This window comes from Oculina patagonica, chromosome 13, assembly GCF_052425735.1.
Source record: "Oculina patagonica isolate OP01 chromosome 13, crgOcupat, whole genome shotgun sequence".
NCBI classification, from domain to species: domain Eukaryota; kingdom Metazoa; phylum Cnidaria; class Anthozoa; order Scleractinia; family Oculinidae; genus Oculina; species Oculina patagonica.
Genome location: NC_135770.1, coordinates 33,507,664 through 33,529,977, shown reverse-complemented (window position 1 = coordinate 33,529,977; position 22,314 = coordinate 33,507,664). Strand labels below are relative to the sequence as shown.

General features: G+C 40.9%; 2 protein-coding genes across 3 annotated transcripts in view; both read right to left on the bottom strand.

Moving 5' to 3' along the window:
- Nucleotides 1–336: 336 nt before the first annotated feature.
- Nucleotides 337–1,278, bottom strand: LOC144637151 (uncharacterized). Its single transcript, XM_078496293.1, has one exon. It carries the CDS (start codon nt 1,276–1,278, stop codon nt 337–339), a length of 942 nt encoding a protein of 313 aa, XP_078352419.1.
- Nucleotides 1,279–3,067: 1,789 nt separating this feature from the next.
- LOC144635157 (uncharacterized) overlaps nt 3,068–22,314 on the bottom strand; it is a 32,735-nt gene continuing 13,488 nt past the window's right edge. The window contains exons 13-36 of one of the 2 annotated variants that reach the window (XM_078494215.1): nt 21,818–22,217; nt 21,412–21,497; nt 20,863–20,966; nt 18,983–20,275; nt 18,112–18,323; nt 16,972–17,347; nt 15,614–15,755; nt 14,520–14,947; nt 13,787–13,926; nt 12,948–13,027; nt 12,206–12,360; nt 11,547–11,707; nt 10,265–10,345; nt 9,637–9,732; nt 9,095–9,260; nt 8,449–8,547; nt 7,943–7,993; nt 7,636–7,785; nt 6,828–7,025; nt 5,643–6,065; nt 5,063–5,122; nt 4,500–4,682; nt 4,024–4,074; nt 3,068–3,356 (exon numbers count right to left, since the gene is read on the bottom strand). In XM_078494215.1, the coding sequence (XP_078350341.1) occupies nt 3,129–3,356; nt 4,024–4,074; nt 4,500–4,682; nt 5,063–5,122; nt 5,643–6,065; nt 6,828–7,025; nt 7,636–7,785; nt 7,943–7,993; nt 8,449–8,547; nt 9,095–9,260; nt 9,637–9,732; nt 10,265–10,345; nt 11,547–11,707; nt 12,206–12,360; nt 12,948–13,027; nt 13,787–13,926; nt 14,520–14,947; nt 15,614–15,755; nt 16,972–17,347; nt 18,112–18,323; nt 18,983–20,275; nt 20,863–20,966; nt 21,412–21,497; nt 21,818–22,217 (5,363 nt within the window). In that variant the 3' untranslated portion in view covers nt 3,068–3,128. The remainder of the gene's footprint in view (nt 3,357–4,023; nt 4,075–4,499; nt 4,683–5,062; nt 5,123–5,642; nt 6,066–6,827; nt 7,026–7,635; nt 7,786–7,942; nt 7,994–8,448; nt 8,548–9,094; nt 9,261–9,636; nt 9,733–10,264; nt 10,346–11,546; nt 11,708–12,205; nt 12,361–12,947; nt 13,028–13,786; nt 13,927–14,519; nt 14,948–15,613; nt 15,756–16,971; nt 17,348–18,111; nt 18,324–18,982; nt 20,276–20,862; nt 20,967–21,411; nt 21,498–21,817; nt 22,218–22,314) is intronic. The other variant, XM_078494216.1, reaches the window with a different exon arrangement.

The following is a 22,314-nucleotide window of genomic DNA, read 5'->3' as shown; positions in this document are numbered from 1 at the left end:
GAGCATCAACTCTATTGTTATATTAGACTTTCTTTTTACATAATAATTTAAGATAACACTGCCGAAATTTGTTATTTTAAACACTAAGGCTAAAGATAAAAGGATTTTATGTAGTTGAATTTGTGTGGCTGTTATACAAATTGACCAAATTCATTGTTCTATTGAAACAACGAATTTTGAATTAAATTTAAAAAAATTATATTTTTTTCTTTAACAAAGATTAAAATAACGAAATTGTCAACTAGGGGAGACGATGTTGATGTCCCACCAAAAAAAAAATAGCATTCGTTATCGTCATTATAGGAAAGTAGTGTTTGGAATTGACCGGAGCTTCCTTCAGCTAGCTGTTTGACTCCTGTTTATTTGCAATTCTTCACAGCCATGTAAAGGATCAATATTTAAATTCTTCGGTATTCTGTCTACGTATCTTGGTAACTCCCAAGACTGCGGATTTTCCTTTGATATTGCACTTTCCCAATTATTCGGAACCAGAACGTTGAACCCTTCAAATGCCATTTCCCTCAATGGAAATATTCCCAAGGGAATGGCGTCGCTGATAACTATATCTAACTGGAGCCCATCATGCCTCTTGCATCCCGACTGAAAAGAGAATTTATAGCAACTGGATCTGTCTCTAACTTTGGGCCGCAATCCACCAACGTGACGATAAAGCGCAATTATTTTGTCGCTCATTGCGGTTTTTTTGCTAGGCAGGTCATCGTAGTACACATCAGTAACGGATGTTTGAAAGAACATATCGCCGGGTAAGTCCCTGTTTAAGATTCTAAAGAAGTCAACGTAATACATAATTGGTATTGCTATATCAACATCGTCGTCCCATGGTATAAACCCATTGTGCCTAATGGCTCCTATAAGAGTCCTTGATCTGATCCAATAAGGCATGTTGTACTTTCGTGCTATAAGGTCGAAAGTTCGCAGCATGCGTGTCAAAACCAGTTGAGCTTGGCGAAGTGTTGTATTTACATTACGACGAATATCAGGGCAGGAAAATCCATTTTGATCAAGGTCGCAAGAACTCAGTTCAGTGTAAAGTTTAGGACACATATCTCCGGCGAACGGTAGCTCTTCCTTGCAGAATGTATTCCTCGAGGACACTTTATTGAGAACATGGCCTCGAATAATTTCATGTCCAAAAAGGAAGCGATGAATAGATTGTTTGAACACGGGATCAAGGTCCATGTTCCCATAAAAAAGTCCCATAAGAACCAAACAGATACAAACCACGAACCGCCGTCTTCTTTTAATAATCCGCTGCATGTTCTGGGTGTGCAAAACAAATGAGAGCGGCCACGTTGAGAAATATTTCCCCCCTAGGTCATATTTTGTATGCACTCGTGTCCGTAATTGGCTAAGACTAGGTCATTCATTCATTTCATTTATTTACCGTATTTATAATAAATATTTATTTATTTTATGCTAAATAGAGTACAAATACAACTACAAATAGATAAAAGAGATGTTTTAGAAATGCACGTGCTAGACTTCAGTTAGTCACAACTTTGCGTTATTTAAACCCGATAATGTTTGCCACAGGAAACCTCGTGATGTGAGGCCTAACCCCCAAAATGTTGAAATTAAAGCATTTTCTTCAAAACAAAGGGCCTTAAACGGGCAGGGGGAAACGCCTGATCGCAGGTTACTAGTCAGCGGTTTTTCGACGGAGCGGCAGCAGGCCATCCTTTCCCGCCAAATTCGACAGGGAGCTCTGTTAGCGTTTTAGTATTGAAAACAGCGATGCAGATGACGTGGATTATAAGATGAATAAATTTTTCTATAGAATCTCACTTTCTAGCTGTATTCAGTGTTAAAAAAATGTTGTCGTAACTATCTTCGCTGCAAATATCAACACAGTTCAAATCCGAAAAATTCGTCGCCGTAGGTCACGTTCTCTAAAAATCGCAGTATTTGGTGATTTTGCGACCAAGACAATTAACAAAGAACCTCGAAACAATACAGAGCAGGAGTCTGCGATCCACTTCTAAATGAGGAAATGAGACTTTTTTTTCATATTTGAAAACGGAAGCTTGTTCTCTTTGTTTTACGTCCAACTCCGACAAAAATAACTTTCCCCACCTTGGTGGCCAATACATTCGTTTTCACTGGTTACGCTTGTATTTTATGTAATCTTTATTCCAAAAAATACTTGGTTACGTTTTGTAAGGCGTTATTCATTTATAACAATACATTCATTTAATTTCTGTTTACCAGACTTGACCATATAGTCAAGTGAAATACCCCAATTTACAATTCGTTTTTGTAAAGTTATTTATAATTGTTACAACCATTTTTTTCTATTCAATGGTATATCTTTGTTATTCTACAAAATTCAATGGTTTTTGTCGTACAATTTACTCCAAAAAATATAATTATTTACAGCTAACTCTGTGGTTGCTTTTTTGTTATGTTTTGGCTTTGCAATGATTAACGGGAAAATTGGTTTGTTTTTTTTATGTCAGCCCTCAAAGCCAAAGAAAATTTCAGTTAAAGTCTCTTGAATCGGAGGGATCACAAATTAGCAGGTTTTCTTGTTTTGGATAACCTTGCAAATAGTTTTTCAGAGATTTTTCGTTTCGTTAAACGATCGCTAACGGAGCTAGGTCTCGAAAAGTCCACAATCTTGGAAAAAAACTGTTGAGTCACTACAATCGCTTTAGGGAATTATAAAAACTATGTTACTTTATCTGCCCTTTCTCTTCCTCTTTGAAATGTTGTTTTGAATCTAGAACCACCTTGTTACAAAACGGCTAACTTGGCGGAAAACAATAGATAGGGGGGAGGGGCAATAATTAAGTTCTTCATCACACTTTATAATGAAATCTTTAAAAAAGATAAATTTCGCACGGAATTTACTGCTGTGTCAACCAGTTTTGTCCAAAACTGCTGCAGTATTAGCGAAGTACAAAATTACCCTCAAATGGGAGAAAATCTCAAAATTAGTAGTTGCAAAAGAGTAGGGGGAAAATCAGAGAAGCACTATCAATTAAAAGAGGAGCAAGGATGGTTAGTGGCGAGGAGCCAGAAAATTTGATACAGTGTTGTTATTACGAAGGCGGACTTTAAAAAATTCTCGCTATTTTTGTTTTCTTTCTAAAATGTTGTGCTGTTCGTCATCTGTTGTATTCAGCGCCATGTTTTCGCTGCTGGGTCGCTCGTCTTTCCTGAGCTTCCCTTCTCTTCTCATACTGGGACAGATACTTGGCGCAGATCTCCACCATTTTACCCTGGCCCGTCTTCTCTGCCAGTTCAGCAATTTCGCGAATGGCTTCCACACGGTCCCCTTTAACGGCAATCAGGTAGGCAGATTTCAGCTTGCCGCACATAAGGAAAGCGCTTATCTGGTGAAAAAGAAGACACGAATCTTAACCAAACAGTTATGGTTTACATAACATAACAATGTGTTAGAAAGCATAAAAACTTGGTTGGAATATCTGACCTTTTTGAAAACAATGACAAATGTTCCAAACATTGCACGTAACATACATAACGAATAAGATGTACATCAAGCATTATTTGAGGAATTGAAGTGCACTGTGTTTTTGCCCTTTAATAATCGTTATATTCTGTATGTAATGCGTGTACCAGACTAAGACTGCACATCCACTAGCTTGCAGAACACAGGCGAGTTTTTTTCGTCGTTCCAGTCTTGCGCTTTGTGCTCGTCCTCACGCTAGGGAATGTGCTAAGCCACAGGCTTAGCTCGACAAAAAAAAATACAAGTAGGCCATTGTCAACAGCTAAATACGCTATTGGGTTGTTATTTTTTTTTATCTTGACTCTTTTCCCATTGTTTAATAATTAATCTCGTCTTGCCCAATAAATTTAGTCGGAAAACAATTCATGAGGCCGCTGACTATAACTGAGGCCGCCAGTGGTTTTTGTCACAGAAGCTGCTATAAAAGGAAGAATTGGAAACTCTTCCGTTGATTGTAACTTGAGAAAAGATTTCCCAAACAGACACTGAATTATCAGGAAAAGAAAACGAGAGAAAATTGTATCCAATACCTTGTTGACGTCATCCTTCAGAAGCTTTATGAGTCCTTCGAGGTACTTCGTCTAGCAAGAAGAAAAATATATCGCAATCAATTTTTGTTTTGACATAGTCCCTGCTGGCATTATAATCAAGGAGTATTCAAGCACCAAAAACTGAGTTTTCAAGGAGTATTCAAAGCAAGTTTAATTTGTCTGGCACAGAATTTCACCCAGCATGCAACAGCACAGATTTCACAAAATCTGCCCCGAACCTGCACTCAATCCTTGAATTACTTTGACACAATCCAAAAATATATTATTTCCCATCCGAACAAAAATTCAAGGAAATTTCATTATTTTCAAGCACTTTTAGCAAAATTCTTATTTTCAAGGACTTTTCAAGTGCCCTTGAAATCTAAAATAAAATTACAGGGCTTTTCAAGGACTGTATTAAAAAAAATCCCAGTATTTCTTTACATTGTAAAGGGTCACACCAAAACGAACCGCACCTGACTTTGGTCAGCGGCCACGATGCTGACGCATGCGAGAATGATATCATCGTGGCATTTGTCTGTTACTTGCCCAGTCTCCCCCGAGCAACGCAGAAGCTCTTCAATGTGCGAGTACTTGTACTGTCGCGCCAGCGAGCGGCCAGCGTCCACATAAACACGCGCAGCAGGCAGATTATAATCCTGTGTAGATATAAAAGAAATAATAAATAAACTACTAAGAGTCCTTGAATTTGATTTGGTCTTTTACAAGATCAACGTGTCGAAAGATGTTGAAACAAGTAAAATGGAGTTTGACTTTGTTACACCCTCCCCGGGGGCGCTTATAAGCCCTTCTCGGCTATATGCCCATCTTCGCCAACTACAAGCCCCCGCAGACTTAACCTACCTTTTTTAACGAAATGAAGGCTTAAATTAGCAAAGTATTTCAGACGTCTGTGTTCATGTAACCACAGTAAAATCTTAACGTGTCTTGTTGAAAATTCTACTTTTATAACACGTTTTGTGGCCACGCAAGTTTTGACAGACTTAACATTGTCAACAAACGAGAAACCGAAACAAACCTGAATTATTCGGCTGGCCAAACTGAAGCCATCTTGAATTCTTGATCCAGCAAGGAGAACCTAAACAAAACCCCGATATTAATGCTGTAAATAAAATACAAGTAACCGAGTAAAATAAAAGATGTTGTATCTCCTAGATTACGAATTTATGAAAGGAACTGAAAAAGTCTTCAGCTGTGTGACTCCAATCGACAGGATTGTCAATAACTCTAGGTAAGGTTGCAAATAGCCCCTAACGACTAGAAAGTATATTGCTAGTATGTATAAGGGATACAAGAGATAATTTTCCTCATTTATAGGGCCAACTACTAAGAAAGAACAAAATATCTCAGAGGAATTATATGTTAAAATATTTAAACGAAGACTAGGGAAGATAAATTGCGCCATTCTTGTACATTTTACCACTTTTCTGAAACCCCTAAAAATCCCATGATTTTATTCTTTATTTTGCCATCGATTTGTTCGCAATTTTTTTTAACATAAGTAACATCCACCCTACGAATCCAATACTAACAAAACCATCCCTTCTGACACCAAATTTTACTTATGTCCCTGCCAGTCTTATAAATCCCGTATTTACCTGGACAACCATCTCCCCTCTAACGTGTCCATTTCCGAACAGCGTAGGCAGACGGCTCCCTTCAGTCGCTCGCAGCAGACCCAGTCCCCCTCTGTCCACTGCACACTGGTGCATGAAATTTGTAACTTCCATCTGTAAGTTGATTGTGTTCATGTGACTGTTCAGCTCGGACAGGGACATAGTTAAGTGAGACGGTTCCTCTGCGCCACCCTTCACACTGGTCGTGCTTCGCTGGCGTAAATACGCAAACACGGTGTTCACGGTGCCTTTGGGAGATTTCTTCTCTGCGATCACAGCTTCTATGTGCTGTTTGGCTTCCTCGAGGTAATGAAGTCGAGAGTACAGATCCTCGTATGACGTCACAGGGCCCCCGGCCGCGCCCTCGTAAAAGCGAATGCAAGTCTGAGCGGCGCGGAAGAAATCCTAAGGTTGAGAAAAATGGAGATTAACTCTGTTATACCAAGGAGGCCTAATGGTTAAAAAGCAAGATGAATAATTAAATCGACTTTCTTTAAAATAACAGTCTGGCAGCTGACAAACTCGTGGTCTGTGAATTTCAAATGGAATTTGAATTTCGTTGTGTGATCGTCCAGGTTAAGGTGAATTTCCACTGACGCGCAATTTTTTACGTGCGTTTACGTGCATGAAAAATTTTAGAGACAATGTATGAACGACTTGCGTAGACGTCTACGTCCATTTTTTTTCCCCCACAAAACCAAAAAAAACCCAAACTCATCTTATATTTAGGCCATTTACTGGTTCCCTGTACTGCTGTGGACCTCTCAACGGCTTCCCCGTTCTTTGTAGATGTTTCCATTTTTACTGTTGCCTCTACTAGAATCTCCAAACCTTCTTGTATAAGTGGACTATGGTGGCCGCGAAAGTGTGCGTCTTTTACAGTCGCGAAGACATCAGCGCCTCTTGAAATCTTGTTGATTAAGCGGCTGATCTCACGTGGCATATGACCAAGCGTTACAATTTGATAGTCGTCCAGGAAACAATTTTGTCCCAGCTATTGCGTATCGATCGTGTTGGTTGTTTCTTTCATGAACGACTTACAGTCTTACTCAAAAACGCAAAACTAAAGTGATACAAAATACAAAACTTTCGCAAATCGCGAAATATGCACACCTCAAAATGGCGAAATTAACGTGTTCCGAAAATTCCATGTAATAAGGTACTTACCCTCATAAACACTTGCACTTCGTACAGGAGATGGTGAAAGCTTCTCCGAAGTAAAAATTTACACGCCGCGGTCAAATAAGGCATCCATGCTTGCAGAGACGGGTCAGTGATTTCCATTTGCTCTTTCAGCTGCGTGAAATTGCCTTTGAGAACGAGGCGCATGAACAAGCTTTCGATAAACACGTCAACAGGACATTGCTAAGACAGAAGAAAACATATAACAGAACAATGAATTGGTAAGTTCGGCTGATTATTTTAAGGCAGCCCTGACGAGGGTAGGATTTAGGGGAATTTACACATAATTGTTAAATTGGCGACTAGGACATGCTACATCAATGAACAAAATTATTTCTTAGCATCATGTATAATGTAACTAAAACTGATTTCTGTCGTTTCAGATATTTTTATAATAATTCTACTTTTGTAAAACTTTAATTTTAATTAGGTATTTTTTAACTCTTAGCAGTTATTAGCACTATATATCAATGTAGGTTTTTTTTTAAACAGAGAAGAGCCACCAAGTGGATCTGTTAAATAAATCATCATCATCATCATCATCATCATCATCATCATCATCATCATCATCATCATCATCATCATCACCACAACCACCACTTCCATCATCATCATTATTATTATTGCTGTCTTATTTTGACAATCTACGATCGGTTCCTCTTATTGTTTCGAACCCATATTTACCCATTCTATTTCTAGACCTGTATATGTGTGAAAGAGAATCTTCTAAAACAATGCACTTCACCCAGTTAGTAGAAGAAACAGTTATCAAGAACAAAGGGCAAACCCTTACCTGATCAATGATGTATCTGCAAGCGAGCTTAAGATAACCGTGTCTGACGTAAAACGCCACAAGGGATGACGGGCTACCATACTTATGAAGATAGTAAAGGCACTCATCAAACCGTTTGGGATCTAGGTACGAATTACCGCTCTGGAAATTCTGCCAAGACAAAGAATTAAGAGTAAGAGAATAAAAATATAGAAATGGAAAAATTAGAAAGCAATCATATCTGTTAATGCAAACTAACAAACCAATCAGATCTCGAAGGGAATACATGAAAAAGTTGAAATTGTATAGAAAAATAAGACTGACTTACTCGACTGTTTTCCAACAGGCCAAGCAAAGGAGACATAAGATCATCTGTAGACTGCAAAACAAATACAGTTAGACCCCTCTAATTCGAACTCGGTTTTTTCAAGCTAAAACCTATTCCCTTGGAATTGCCTTACAGTCATTTATTATCGGCTATTTCGAACTCCCGCTATTTTGAACTATTTTTTTGTTTCCCCTGACGGTTCGAAATGCGGGATCCGACTGTATATTTATACAATAAGGAGACAACAAGTACTTTTTGCAAACAAGAAACTTGACAAATAAAGGTTAACCAAGAAAAATCAAGCGATCAAGACAGCTATAAGAAAAACGAATACTGTTTAATGCCATCCTGAAAATACAAAATGCAATTTGCATCCCTGTTATAATAGTAATAATTTTGTTTACTGCTCTTTTACTTTTGCTTGTGTATCATATTATGTGGGCAGTCTGCGGTAACCAGCTTTCTCTCTCGAAAAACCTAACGCGGAGCACGCAGGTGAAACGTACCTGTCTGTAAGCCAGCAGTGGGGAGGACTGAAGAATGTCGATGATCTTTTCCAGATACTGCGAGTTGTTATGCTGTTGTTGTTTCCCTGCCTCTTCAGCCTGCAAGACAACAAGATTTGGAAAACTTAATTTCCTGTAATAAGAGAACAATAAAAAGTTTAAAAGTGGAATGTTTTGTTCGCCTTAACAGAACTAGTAAAATATTTATCATTTCGTGTTGGGAAGGTAAGTTAACCACCTTTGAGGGAATAAGCACCAGTTTAGGGCGAAATGCCGTTTCCTTGAATTGTTTGAGCCCGCGATTCTCATCTGCGACGTTGTTTAGCAACAAGACGTATTAACATTGCGTCAGGCTGATGTGACTGGACAGTTTTTGACTGGATAATAAAATCGGAAACTGCTCAAGTGCTGAAACGAGCGTTTGCCGAAAGCAACATTTTTTCCTCTACTGATGTTAAAGTCGATCATAAACGCACAATTGCAGCACGATAGATTTTATCCGTGTCTGTCTCTTTTGTTCGTTTGTTTTTGGTTTGCTTGTTTACTAGCCGCTCTATAAATCGCCATCCCCTCCTACTGTGTTTTTTTCTTTCATTATAATCACGATGAAATTATTTCAGAAAACAGGCCAACACAATTCCTTTACCTTCATGCAGCGAGCAAACTTTTCTCTGGCACCGGGGAAATCTCCAGCTTGAAGAAGAGCAAATCCTGCCGCTCCCCACACCCCTGAGGGGTCGAGTCCACACTTGGTAGAAACTTCCATTGCGAGAGAGAGTCGTTCCCCTTCAATGAAACGGTCACGAAGGCGCCTGCAACGGATCAAGAACAATTATGTACCCGACAAAATAATAATTTTATTTTTGCTCTTCATACGCACTGTTGTTGCAACCTCCCAGACACAAAACCAGACAGACACTTGTTTCCCAGAACAACACTTATCGTCCTTCTCTCACTCTCGCTTTTCTTGCACGATTAGGGTCCATATCATCCCCACCCCTACACCCACTGCTTTCCTTGAAGAGTCAGAGTGCGTGGGACCCTCCCCTCCCTTTCCCCTCCTTCACTGCTTATCTTGCAAAATCATGGTACATGGTCCCCTAACCTCTCCCCCCTCCCCCTTTTCCACTGCTTATATTGCAACGTAATGGTGCTGGGGACCCTCCCCTCCCCTCCCCCATCGCTTACCTTGCAGAGTCTGGGTGCATGAGGTCGCGAAGTGAAGGAATGTCTCCACAGTTCGACTCCACTAGAAACTTCATCAGGTCCACGTGACCAAGGTACCTGTCAACAGAATGGTGACACAAAAGCTCGCACATGAAGTACACAATAATTACTGCCAAAAATGGACATCCCACAACTCAAGAAAGCGTATTAATGGCGTTAATTGTCTCACATTTATGCTTGCCCCACTACCAATCAACAGAAATCTGAGGTTCGTCCTGAAAATGTCCACACTAATGACGTAGCTATACAAGGATCCGTGTAGTGTCTCTGATTGGTTGTTACTTGCGCGCCAAAATTCAAAACCGTGCAACAACCAATCAGAAACACTACACGGATCTCTATAGAGTTACGTCATCAGCATGGAGTTTTTCGGGTCGGGTCTCACACGTCTCTCGAGCGCGGGAAAAATTAAGCGCGCGAACAGTGGCAATAATTACACGGGGCTATAGAGCACGGTTACAGGCTGATGATGTGTCTATTCTACTTAGCCACTATCTTGCGTTCACATTGCCTGATTTGACCGCCTGTTCTATGTTTCTTAAACAACTCATCACTGAAAACGGATGGTAGAATCGAGGCTTGTACATACGTGTCGCAGAGCTCCACTCCTTGCGTCTCCCCAGCCTTCATCATCTTCAATTTGGCGTTGAACAGCAGATAGCGGATCATACTGGTGAAAGAATCGACATCAGATATCAACAAAAACAACAAATTATGACAAGCGTGGTGTTTATGAGCTTAATCCTTAAATCCCGAGAGTGATTTAATAAGGGCCGTTGTTGAGAAAAAGTCTTGATTAGCAACCACATTCTCGTTAGAAGACCTTTAGAAAATGAATGTGGGTTTTGATATTGTTCTCGGTAATGAAAGCCATGGAAGAGTCACGAACAACTTTAAATTTCTCGATCTTCTTAGTAATTGTAAAGCAACGACACTCGATGTATTGAAGTAGCAGCGAGAACACAATTCTTGAATTTTAAGGGAAAAGTCAAACATCTGTGAAATGAGAAAACAAGGAACAAACTTTCAAGTCCAGGGCTCAAAATAATTTTTGGATAGTTGCCGGTCATGTTGACCGGCCAAACCGATTTTAGCTCGGTCACATGTCGTTTCTGACCGGTCAAAATATTGAAATAGTAGTCGCTTTTGCTGTTCGTTGAATCGTCTTTGTTGGTGTGGTGGAAAAGGACCTGCCATCTCTTCACTGTTTTGCCTGCATTTTTTTGGTTTTCTTAATACCCTTGTAAGATGCGATAGCGCCATTCAATTAACTGAGGCAGAATTCAAGCATTTCTCACGTTGTTTTCCATCTTTCGCGCTCAAATCAGATGCTTTAAGTTACAAAGCTTTGAACGCTTTTCCGACCTTGCACGTTCTTTTCTTCGACGTTTCGCGTAATACTGATTGAAGTATAAATTAAACTGACTTGAACAAAACTACACGGATCAAAAACTAGCGAAAAAAATGCATCATGCTTCTGAATAGAAGTGACATTTATACTTCACGTATTTCAGTTAAGGAATTTACTTTGGAGTTATCTGTGGTTTGAACGTTGTAGAGTTTGCTCTGATACTGTATATTAAGCAAAAACTTAATATTGCCACATGTTCAAAAAGTTATTAGAATTAACATTATAAAGTGGTATTATAACAAATTTTTCTGGTCTGGTGCATGACCGGTCAAAATGTCCGGCAAACCGAACGTTTGTCCGGACAAATTGCCATCTTGGACGGACATTGTCCTTTGACCGGCCGTTATTTTGAGCCCTGAAGTCAGATTACTTTTTACTGCGATTTCCGGCAAAAACCAACCATGCTCCGACCCAGAACATTGTTCTCATCTACCCTTTCTAATACCGAGTAGGCACTGACCTTATAAGCAAATTATGGTCCAGCTCCTCATTTCTGACACCTGGCGCCACTGGGACCAACTTCTGAGAGATTGAATTACACAGGTCCAGAATCAACATGCCACAGGCCTTGACGTCACTGTGAAGGTCCAAAATAGACACGCACAAGGAAGCACTTGGGGCCTGGAGAGGTAATCATGACGTCGTCACTGAACAAATGGTTCAATATAAAACAAAAGATATTAAACACCCTTACCTTCCCATGATTGTCTTTTCAATCATATGCTCCCAACTTGAAGTAGAGATTGGAAAGAACAAATAACCCATCGGTGCCAGTCCCCACCTTCTTCCCTCCCCCCGTTCGTTTGGAGTATTGCTACTCTCCCTTGATGGGAAGCTAGTTCACTGCAGGGTTACCCCCTAGCAGGCCAAGTTGACAGGTTTCTATTAGCAGTTCGCCGTGTCTTGCTCAAGAACACAAAACAAAACCACAGGAAAGGCTCGAACCCGGACCGTTCGATCCGGAGTCCAACGATAACCGTGATAACCGTGGTTATCATAACTAACTGACGATAACCTTCCGATAATTGGAATACTAATGATTATATTTTTTTTACAGTTGATGCTACTAGTGGTAAGTAGCTAAACACACCCAGTTCTGTCAATAAGAACTCATTTTACCTGCTCATAAAAGAATTCATCTCTCAGTAGCGAGTTATTTTCCTCGTCCAAAGTTAGTTTCCATAGGCATCGTGCATTGATGTCTTCAGTTAGCCATTCAGTGGATGTAGTTCTGTCCAGATAACTGCCAATCATACTGCTTGGACCACTCGATTCTGTCGTAAAGAAACAAATGGAAATAGAAAGTTGAAAAGTAACGCAATGCTTTGAAGTGTGACACAAAACTTAAAGAAGCTACGTCACGGGTATTTCGCAGATTTTTTGGTCTAAACTGTTCTGAAATTAGTGGTAGGCAACTTAACCCATGAAAAACATTATCTTTGAACATCTAAAGGAAGGTATAACCTTAACTTCGGCTATAAATATCGATTTTTTGAAGACGCGCGGAAACAACTGGAAAAGTTTAGCCTCAATTTTTCAAGTTGCAATTCATTTCTATCCTAGCCATCTGCAACCAAAGACGCTTGTTATCAGTTTCAGTGCTCTAATTTAGGTTCCCTACGACACAAATAGAAATTTGGGGCTGTTCAAAAATCTGGCAAAATCCGTGACAAAGCCCCTTTACTTTGAAACAAAACGGCGAGCTTTTTAAATTGTTCAAGTGTTCGAGAATGTGATGTTTTGAGCCAACTGGAGTTGACAAGAGTTTACAAGAGTGAAAATTTGTGTTTTTTGCATAAGTTTATGAGCAGCGTTTTTTTTATAAATATTCATCACGTGTTACATAAACCTAACTCGTTACCTTGGGAACCGCGTCCCTTTTCGAAGGAAACTGGGTCTGAGCGTATTGGTGTGTTTGATTCCTCACGAAGCGGACGAGACCTAAAACACAATGAAAAGAAATATGTTAACTATGATAAGCGCAACATTTTGTCATGAAGATAAACTGCAAAGTTAAATTGAGTGATTGCTCCTAACTGCGTCCTAAGCAACGGCCAACCTGTTTCAGAGGTTGTGAGGATTTGATCGTTTTATCGAAAGAGGGCGAACTCAATAAAATGTCCTCTGTAGCACCCTGTGTGTGTCAACAAAGAGTCTTACGAATTCATCTTATCTCAGTTAGATTGTCCAAAGCTCACTGCTATTTAAGGGGAAGTATCACGGGGATTTTGATTGTTTTTCGTCGAAGCTGTCCTACAATACCTCTACTTGTTTAGAAAATAATCCTGGAACACCAGGAGAAAGATATCAACTGAATTCAGTTAAAAGAATAAATCATGATCGTTTCTAACATATTTTGGAAACAAAAATGCGAGAACTTAACGAGAGCTTGAAAAATTCCGATTGTAATTCATTTCGACCCTTTCCATCTATGGCCAAAGACACTCATCGACAGTTTTAGTACACTTGGTGGTAATGTATAACTAAAATGTACAAATAAAGGTTTCCATTAACACTGAAATGTTTCTTAGTTTTTGAAATTACACAAAATCTCCATGACCGCGATCTTCCCTTCCTGGCACGGCTGTTTTGCGCGACGGTTGGCTTGGACCAAGCCACACCATGAAGTCGTGTGTGTTTTTTTCTTGATCAAACAAGGATTCAGAGTCGTGTGGAAGATTTCGAGCTTAGTTTACTTACCTGCTGGAGTAAAAGTACTCATGACAAGTATCGCACACTCGAACGGGATTTTTCCCGTATCCCGGGACAACATGACTGTGTTGAGAGCACGTCCCGCACACAACTCGGCCACAGCGTCTGCAGTGATGACGGCGATTGAACTGAAAAAAGGCAAACAGAAAATGAAAATGCAGATAGAGTTGCAGCGTCCAGCCTCCTTTACCAACAGAAAAAACACCGCTGAGACCACATTGCCCTGAAATATTTCTTCCAGTCTTCACCAGTATTACATCAGCGGTGGTATAATTTCAATTTTCCCTGACTTTTTTTCAATATGTCAATTTTCCTTGACTCAAAACCCTGTTTATCCCATCTCAGAGCGATATCTTGAAAAAAATGAGCATGAAAATTCAAGACCACGCAACAGCCAATCACAGACACTGCACAGATCCATGCAAAGCTGCGTCATAAGTATGGAAAAATCTTAGACGTCTCGATGAGTACGCAGAGGGAGAAGTTAATTTTCTCACGTGTGGCTCAAATTTTATTGCATTATTTTCTTCCCTTTCCTTTACCCAAATGCTTCTCTTGATTCTTTTTCTGAGCAAGAAACGGTCCACTTCCACTCCGATCTTCTCCTTTTAAAGCAAGAAATGACCCACCTTTACACCCTCCCCCTCCCTTCCCCTCCCCTCCCCTCCCCACACACCACACCCCCTTTTTGAGCACATTTAGATTCGCCACTACAACTCACCATGCTAAACTTTTCATGGCAGATGACACAAAGCGACACTTGTTGGTCTGGCATCCAGTTCTCCATCTTCGGTGGCACAATCGGCGGAATAAACAGCTGCAGACCACCTTGTATCGCAGTCCTCCTTGCCCCCAGGCTTCCAATGGTACGCGGTGGAGTGGCTTGCCTCTGGGTTTTCTTCTCTCTTTCCATAGTGAGCAATCGCGAGTCAAGAGAAATCTTCCTCCGTGGAACGGTTTGCACTTTCCTCTCCAGGCTCCCGGCCAAAGATTCCCGCGCTCCTCTCTCTTTGAGTGGTGTCGAGGTAACTGGTGTGAAGCGCCCAGACTCCATAATGGGCGTGATACGACCACCCATTGTGGACGCAGAGGGGGTGGGTGAGGAAGATGGAGTCTGAATCAGACTCTGCATGATGCTGCTACAAAGTTCTGTCAAGGATAGAAATTTAGGTTAAAATGATACAGTTTCTGACTAAAATTATTTTTAGCTCAGCCTTTTCCGCGAAAATTACTGCTTCCAATGAAGTCAGCTGCTACTTTGCGAGGAAATACTGAAATCATCGCTTGAAATGCTGTCAGAACGCTCCAAAAAAGTTCCCTCGTATGTACCCGCTATGTTAACTTTCCAGGTGGACGAGGTAAATACTGCAGTTAAGTATCAACAGTCTATTTAAAAAACGCTTGTGATTGGCTATCCGAAACCAATTCGGGGGGAAATTTTTAACTAAAAATAAGTTTACTTGCGACAACGCCGTTTCACATACGCAGAATGAAAGTTGCACGCCATAGCATATTATAAACTATAATAAATCTCAAAATAAGCTAACCAAGCCACAGAACACCACGACCTTATTCCTCAAAGTTTGGTATTAAAAGTTACTTGATGTAAAAAACCGTCGATCTTTCGCTTTAACACTTCTACCGAATAACGCAGTGATAGAGACATCGAACACTAAATAAGTAATGACATTTCCCTGAAAGGTAATCTGAACCGTAAAACGACTTTTAAAGGACTCTATTTTTTGGGCTTCCCACTCTTGAACTTTAAATTACGTTTCTCGAGTAAAAACTGTTTCTCACTAAATAATCCCTCACCCTTAGTTTGACTTCTCTCCATTTGCACAACCTGAAACTCCAGTGCCTTGGCAGAGTACGTTGCTAACAATTCATCGAACGCCTTCACTGTGCATCCATGATCACCAAGGCTCTCTGCGTCTTCCATGCAGCTCACGTCGACCTGTTGAAAATACAAAAAAAAAATACGTTAACAAATAAAGGAGTGATGTAATGTATATGAAATGATTCATATATGAACTGCGGATGGATATGAATGTGAAAAATGATCATCGCAGTGAATTTCCAATTTAAGCAATTGGAATAAAGAAGCCTGAAAAAAATTCAGGGCTTCAACGGGATTCGAACCCGTGACCTCCGCGATACCGGTGCGATGCTCTACCAACTGAGCTATTGAAGCCACACATTGGGAGCGAGGTCAATTCGCTCACCCAAAATCGCTCCCAATGTGTGGCTTCAATAGCTCAGTTGGTAGAGCATGGTACCGGTATCGCGGAGGTCACGGGTTCGAATCCCGTTGAAGCCCTGAATTTTTTTCAGGCTTCTTTATTCCAATTGCTTAAATTGGAAATTCACTGCGATGATCATTTATCACATTCAAATAAAGGAGTAGTGGCGTAATGGTTAGTGAGCTGGACTCCTAATGAAGGTCAGTCCGCTGAAATAGACCTTGCACTGAGATTTAAGCCAAACTTTGCCTGTTGATTGCTTATCTTATAGGAACTTAAATTGTGAAATAAAAAATTGGGAATGCCTGTGCCCGTTTAGTGTGTGTGTATGTGTTTAAAGTGGTCATGCACTTAGCTTCATATCTCAACGAGATAGCTAGTTTACAGGCATGCCACTGAAACAGAGGAAACAAATAATTTATAAATGAAAATAACAAGGTTAAAAATCCCAACTGGCAGGAGGCAGACCAGTTGGCTATATACAAAGCGTGGTCGAGGATTTGAGCTCGGGACAACCGAGAAACAAATCCAGCTAGTGACAAGGGCAGGCCTCGAACCAGTGAGCAACAGCACCTTGTTTATACCCAATAATTCCTTATGATATCACCATGATTATAGTCACGATTGCTTGTTAAAGTTACGTTTCCAACGACTGTTTCGTATTCTACACTGAGGATAAGTCCGTATTTATTTTGCAGAAAGAAAACTATTACTATTACACCGTACTCGTTTTCCAGAAAATTACGATTTACCTTTCCAGGTCCAGCCGTAAATAAAAGCCCCCCTTTCTTTTAAACGCGCGCACTAATTACGCGTAAAATTATGCGCAGTAGGGATGCGCAATGCGATACTGGGGAATGACCTCAAACCCGGCTTCCTTGCAAGGAGCGTGGGCGGGGAGCCCTTTAACCTTTAGACTATTCACCATACCTGGATTCGCTGAAACACTTTAGCTGCCCATTCCACCTTCATATTCATCAGAAGCTGCTCCAACAACAGGGGAGGCCTGGAGACAAGGTGCTCATAATGCGGCCGCGCGGAGTCTGGTAGGCACAGCAGCGCTTTGGCGCCCATCTTGGTACAGAGTAACTTCTCTATGCGGATTGGAGACAGCAGGGAGGGGAGGTTGGTGAGCATGAACTGGATTATAAACAAGGTTTGACCGACGTGTAGGTTTTGTGATAGAAGAGACTCGCAGATGGAAAGAGACATCTCGTGATCTTGTAGCCCTTCTAGGATCCTGTAGGCTTTCATGTGCTCCTCTGGGCTGTTGGCGAGTAGATGCTTCAGTTGACTTTCTTTGATGCTCTGGTCAAAAAATAACAATAAAATAATCGAGTGATAATCAAGACGATACTCACCAGTATTACAAAGCCTAGTGTGTTTGGAGTTAAAAGTAACAATTCATTATTATATAACGAACGATATTCTTCAGCCCGGCCAACGTTAAAGTAAAATGTATGGAACAGTACCTCAATATAACGAAATCCTCGTTATAACGAACACAATCCGGTAGCCCAAACGTAAAATGTACTCCGATATAACGAGTTTCAGTTAACACGCGACAAAAGAACAGACCAACAAGGATGAAAATACTTTATTCCTAACAGGAAAACAACTTCAAAGACATTGTCCGTACCAATTTGGATATTAGGCATTAAAGTACAAATGTTATTTTTGACAGTCGTTCAGATCATTAAATGCTGGGTAGTGCGGCGTCACAGCGTGAAAAACTATACCTCGATATAACAAACATTTTGGTTGTTTTTCCGCAAATTCGTTAAATCGAGGTTTTGGATACAACGAACCCTCGATATAACAAACAAATTTCCCCAGTCCTTTGGCACTTCGTTTAATCGAGGTTTCACTGTAGCTCAAGGGTTGAACCACAGGATACGCACATACTTCTTTCGTCTATAAAGTGTGTTGGCAATCTATGCGTTTCTGGTTATGTATAACGTAGTTTTACTCTGTGACAAAGTCTAACTAACACGACAGCCAAAAACAGTAAGATTCCGTTGATACGGACATTGGAGTCTAAACATGCACTTTCCTGTCTTATTTACTCACCCCTTATGAAAATGACTTGCAAGATTGTGTAGCTCGGCCCATTCTGCAGCGAGATCGAACTGTTGAACAGACAACAAAAACTCCATAACGACTCGTGGGTCTTCCTCGGACATGGATGCCACACCCTGCCACTGCTTGAGACTCAACAAAGAATGCTCGTCTTGTTCCTTGTGCGTGGCTTGAAATTGAGGCGACTTTGCACACCGAGAAATCTATTAAAAAAATCAAATAAACAATTGCGTTGTGTGATGTCTTTAGCCTTAACAAGAACTCTTTTGCTCTTAAATATGCACCTACCCTAACAAATGGACGAGCGAGACTGACTAAACGAACAACAGACAGCCAGGAAGGCAGACAGGCAAGCAAACTGACTTGGACAGACAGAGGCAGACAGATTGATTGGTTGATTCACTTTTATTTTCATACGGTAATTCCATAAGTTAAAAAACTTCTTCACAAGAAAGCCGTATTTAAACAGAAGTAAATACACTAAAAATATGCACAAATAGTAAAATCCAGTCAACAGTTTGCTTTAAAGACAATCACAGACAGACAGACAGAAAGACAGACAGACAGACAGACAAAACAGACAGACAGACAGACAGACAGACAGACAGACAGACAGACAGACGGACGGACGGACGGACGGACAGAAACAAAGATGTGAATGAGAAACAAGAACATATCCGGGAAATAGAAAAAAACGTTATTGCTACATTCTTGAACACACGAAAGACACGTAATACATCGGTTTTTGGATGGTTGTTTGAATCTTCTTTTCCAAAAGAAATCATTAACTGATTTACGTTAAGTAATTATTTGTCAGGAACTAAAAATGGATCAAAATTAAAAAGGAAATGTTCATTGCTACCTTTTGGTGCAAAGATATCTCTTTTCTCCTCCTCTCCAAGTCTTTTCTCAAGACAGTGTTTTTGATCGGACGTGACAAACAAAGGTCGATCAAGTCGATACAAGTCTTAGCACTCCACTCGTTCAGTTTTCTCAAAACAAGTCGAGTCAGCTGATGGTGATCTTTGATGCGAGGTAGAAGAACCCAAGGTTTCTTTTGTACAACGTGATTGAACTTTATTTCTGGAATCTTCAATTGATTGTGAATTGTTTTCAGTCGTTCACGGAGCTCGGATCTCGTCCCTCCCTTGCTCAGAATGGCTGAGCTCAATAAAAAGTCGATAGCGGGGCCTCCTACTCCATCGCCGCGAAGATTTGACGAACTTATCAACTCCAAGAGTTCTTCAAAATAACCTCTACGCAAGAAAAAATCGCTGGCTTTGAGGATGGCGTTCTGCAGTGGCCGACTGCCTTCAGGAGCTAAAGCCACGGAAAACAGGGAGATTTCTGGTGGGTGGGTACCTCCTTGGAGGATTTGAAGGTTTGAATCCAGCTTGATGAAGTCATAACTTCCGTAACTACCGCCAGGCACGTCTGACTCAGCGGGACTCAGTGTCAACATGTTTGCTATCGTGTACAGCTTGCAAGCAATGTACCGCTGAAGAAATGGAAATTTCGCAGTTTTCTCCAGAGCAACTTTAAAAGGAAACTCGGTGGTTTCTTCCGCAGACCCCGAAGTTTCGTTTGAGTTTTGTGCACTGTCTTCTTCAGAAATCTGCGTTTTAACAGGAGCGGAGCACACCAAACTCGTCAAGGCCGCTATCAACGGAGACTTTTCTTCTAAATACTCCAGCGTCACCTCGTTCAAGCTAAACAATCCTCGTTTTTCCACTTTTCTTGAGCGTGCAAGAACAGACAATTCCATGCTGAGAAGACTGTCCGGGAGAGAGTTGGATCGCTGGAAGACTGAGGCCGAGGATGACCGCTCGAGCATCGCGGACTCAAACGAGTAGCCAAATGTCCAGCAAAACGGAGTAAAGGCGATTTCTGAGATGTTTGGAAGCATTTGATGTAGCACTTCGGCGGAATCGGGATAAAGATAAGGCTCCATCTGAAGCAGCAGAGAAACATCAGGTCCTGCGGATGAATCGGCGCCTGAAGGATCCAGTGCTTTGATTTCAAAATCCTTTCTGTACCAGTGCAGAATTTCTGGCAGTGTGATTTGTCCAGTCTGTTGGTTCATTGATACGCGGGAATTTATGTAAGAAACTACAGCAGTGGAGAGCTCCGCATCAAGTTCATCCACATCAAACACCTGTAAGTTAAAAACAAATGCCTTTAAATTCTGCTGATGGGGATAATAATAATATAATAATAATTTAATGCTTATTAGGCACAAATAACATATGGATGATCAATGCGCCTTACAACAAACCTAAAAATGTACAAAGAAAATAGAATACAGTAAAAAAAACTTTCCTAGAATAAAAATTAAAAACTTAAGAATTAAAACTTCATCTAAAACTAAAATTCGTGAGAAGTCATGCTAAAAGAGGCTCCAGCTGTAATATATGAACGCTCGCTGTGATTGGTCGTGCGGTTGCATGTTACGTGGGGTATGCTACTCGGGTATGTTACACCTCCTCAAAGTTCTTGCATTTTGATTGGCCATTTGAAATAGAAGCCATCAGAAAGTTTTCATAAAGATGCAAAAAATTAGTTGAAAGTCAGTTAATAAAAAAAAAATGTGGAGTAGCAACAGTATGACGCGCAGTACTGTAAACAACATTTACAACAAGGTTAGTGAAGTTTGGTGGAGTAATGAACTTGAGAGAATACATATTACTGACCACTGCTATGGTACATGCTGCAAGGAAAAAAATCTTGCATTTCAAAGTTCACCTGAAGTTGCGGAGAAGACACACAGCCGTCACAGATTGCAAAAATGATTCGTTTCTCAGCGGTACTCAGCTTGTATCTTCTCTTGTCGTCATCGGCGTATCGTTCTGAAAGTTAATATTGGAAAAGGTGCTCTGACATAAAATTCTAGAAAAATAAAGCAACAAGAGGCCTTGGCAGTTATATTTGTGGACGCTTCCTCCTCACGGTGAAACGATACTATTTTGTTCCAATGTCCGTGCAGGGATCAGTGTGCCGGAAACGTCAGGAGCAAGGGGGTAGTTAATTACAACGAAATGTGTGAGAAAAGTCATGAAAGATATAAATCTGATAAAAAAAAAAAAACCAATCCAAACCCAAAAAGCGCGAGGGCCAGGTGTGAGGTGTAAGCCAGCCTCCTACGCAGAGGTTCCTTTTGCTCGTCACGCAATCTTCTTACCTAACGTGACGAGTCAAAAGAACGTCCGTCGTAGGAGGCTTGGCGTAAGCATGAGGTGAGACAGTAAACTTAGTTGCAGGAAGTTGTCAAAGTAACGTTTTCACAAGTTTTACCTGGAAAACACATGATCACGCCCTCTCCAAATGTACTTGGCGGTACCAGTCCCTTGTGTAAAATAACGAACTGCAGGTCAAACGCGCTGTAAATAAACACAAACACACCGTAAGCAAACAACAAATAATCAGCGGATCCAGCAACGAGGCAACGAGTACCGTGTACTCGAGAGAGAGGATACGTTGCTCGTTGATACTGGTCACATAAATAAGAAGCCGTCTTTCTCATTTTGGAGCTTATATCGAGTGATTCTAATCAATCTGACACAAAAGTGAAAGAAGACTACAATGGATTTTTTCTGGGCCAGTGTTTCTCTCAATCCAGGGCAGTCTGACGAGATGCAACGGAGATCCCATCCCCCGCGGGGGGGGGGGGGGGGGGGGGGCCAGGGATAGCAAATCTCACCTTACTATACCCAGCTGTCCAATACAGTAGCAGTGCTGCTTGAGAAACGCAATCCTCTCTAGGGCGGTCAAGGGAACTGACTCTCCTACTTTCCCCTCCCCTCCTGAACCAGACAATGCATCCATGAGCCGGGTAAAGGAAGCATGCCGGGTAATGGGACATTCCACTTCACTTATCTCTTCTCCAGAGCCGTCAGCAAACTGGATCAGCGACGCATGCGCAATGAGAAGATTGAGGGTATTGACATAGAAGCATATTTTGGCCGTGTCCGAGTCAAGCGAGTCAAGATTGACGCTCTGAAGTTCTGCAGTGCCTCGAGCGAGGGCCTGGAATTCAGGAGACTTTGTCACATTAGCCACTGATTTTGAATCTACGAAGCCACCGTGAGTCTCAGCCACATCTGAAAGAAATGACAAAACATCATAAGCTGCACTCTGAACGGTTTCTCGTGGATACTGCAGCTTTACTTTATATACTTTCAAAAAATCCGCGTTTAA

Bases quoted from the DNA above. Each gene is read 5' to 3' on its own strand.
- LOC144637151 (XM_078496293.1), bottom strand. From the start codon at position 1,278: ATGCAGCGGATTATTAAAAGAAGACGGCGGTTCGTGGTTTGTATCTGT.